Source organism: Arachis ipaensis, chromosome B07 (assembly GCF_000816755.2).
Source record: "Arachis ipaensis cultivar K30076 chromosome B07, Araip1.1, whole genome shotgun sequence".
In the NCBI taxonomy this organism is placed as follows: Eukaryota; Viridiplantae; Streptophyta; class Magnoliopsida; order Fabales; family Fabaceae; genus Arachis; species Arachis ipaensis.
In genome coordinates, this window is record NC_029791.2 from 20,495,785 (window position 1) to 20,498,046 (window position 2,262).

Consider the following 2,262-nt stretch of genomic DNA (forward strand, 5'->3'; position numbering starts at 1 on the left):
ATACATTAAAATAAATTAATATAACTATTTCTAAAGCTAATATATTATACTAGAAAGACAAAAAATCAGTTAAAATTTGTTTTATTTAGTATTTATTAATTATTAATTAATAAATACTAAATAAAACAAATTTTAACTGTTTTGGCTAATTTATTTGATGGTTACCAAATATTTCTTTATATATTAATAGATGGGAGGTAGACAATACTACTACAAAGTGTTGTTAGGCAGAAGAGATGCAACATCTGCAAGCATAGAGGATGCAAACAACCACCTTCCGTTGGCGACCACCGCCTTCTCCGATCTTCTCAGCCGATTCTTCCAGCCAAATGGGCTGGACCTCAAAGACATGGTGGTCCTCTCCGGCGCACACACAATTGGATTCGCAAAATGTGATTCTTTTAAAGCAAGGCTCTACAATGACACCAACATAGACTCAAATTTCGCAACATCATTGAAGCAATCTTGTCCTCCCAGTGGTGGTTCAAATTTGACAGCTTTAGATGTTAGCACTGCAAGTTTTGACATCAACTATTACAGTGATTTGTTGCAGAACAAGGGAGTTCTTCATTCTGATCAAGAGCTCTATAAGGGTGATGGTTGTGAGAGTGATCAGTTGGTGAAGCTTTATAGTAGTAACCCTAATGCTTTTGCTAAGGATTTTGCAACTTCCATGGTTAAGATGGGTAAGATTAAGCCTTTACTTGAAAATCAAGGAGAAATTAGATCTAGTTGCAGAAAAACCAATCGTGGTGGATATTACTAGTATGAGCACAAAAAACGTTATCAACATTTTAATTGCAACTATTTAAGTGCAAGGTCATGACACTTCATGTGTTCATATATATAACATATTGTTACTTTTCAAGTATATTTCAATTTATTTAATATTTTATATATATAACATATTTCTAACTTACTATTTTTTACTCTGAAAAAATTCAAGTTTTAACTCCTATGTTACTGTTCATACGCTGACCTATTAAAAGAACCAGATCCAAAATGACTGAAGTCTAGCCAACATTCTACAATAACAATGTGCAAATCTAAATTACAACCTATTCGACTTTATGGAGGTTGGATACAGCAACGCAGGTCTAGTATTACTTATTTAAATGCGTAACTAATTCCTACAATCTCTCCTAATAATACAGAAAAAAGATCTCAACAACCACTCTAATAAAAGGGAACAATTATCTACCATCAAAGGTGGAATTAGTTCATAAAGTGGTTATTAGTTTACCTGTAACTATAAATATCCTGACACTCACAGGTATCATTTGAACTCCAATCTACTAAAAATCTACCTAAAGTCCTTACTAACTTAAGCATTAGAGTCCATTGCAGGTACCCCCACCATCCTCTCTAAAGAGCTCGGACAACATCACTTTGCCTAGAAGATAGAGGAGTATCTCATTCCAAAAGAAGTCTGGACCTCACGTTCAAACTCAAGCCACATTAGTTTTAGGTAAGCCTCGAAACATTGGCGCTATTGCCGAAAACCTAGAAGTCTATACCCAACCATGGTAGAGGATCGTCTCGAAGATGGACACACTACATCAAAATCAGAACCAAATCAACACCATGATGACCGTGCGTGCAATTATCATACTCCCGAACCCTGGGACAATGAAAAACCATAACAAAAGGAGGAATCTGCAAAACACAAAAATGCGAACAATCAACTCCGAAGTCCACCAACATAGTGAGTTAGGGGATCAAAACCCTACGAAACTCATGCGATTGGTACATGGACACCAAGGTCGATTGGAACAGCTTGAGATTGAGTTAGAACGACAACACGAATCTGAGCAGACCTTACGAAGAGAAGTTCGATGATGTAGACAATTGGAAGAAAAGCTATAAAGACTAGAATCTGACTTTAGAGGGAGACAAACTCTAACCGAATGTGAAGCTACATCCCTAGGAAGTGATGATCTATTTCTGGAGGAGACCATGATGGCCAAAGTCCCAAGAAATTTTAAAAGTCCGGACATGAACCTCTATGATGGGACTCCTGACTCTCGACACCACTTGAGTAATTTCAAAAGTTGGATGTATTTGGATGATGCCTTTGACGTGACTTGGTGCAAAGCCTTCCCAACCACTTTGACCAAGGCATCCATGAAGTGGTTCGACAGTTTGCCTCCCAAGGTCGGTCACCTGTTTCGACGACCTAGTCAGAGGCTTCCTCACAAGGTTCTCAATACAAAAGGATAAAACCAAGCACACACCAAGCTTCTTAGGAGTCAAACATGAGGT

General features: G+C 37.5%; 1 protein-coding gene across 1 annotated transcript in view; it reads left to right on the forward strand.

Moving 5' to 3' along the window:
• Positions 1-862, forward strand: part of LOC107608379 (peroxidase P7-like) — a 5,937-nt gene extending 5,075 nt beyond the window's left edge. Inside the window, exon 3 of the mRNA XM_016310184.2 lies at positions 191-862. Coding sequence (XP_016165670.1) covers positions 191-766 — 576 coding nt within the window. The 3' untranslated portion in view covers positions 767-862. The remainder of the gene's footprint in view (positions 1-190) is intronic.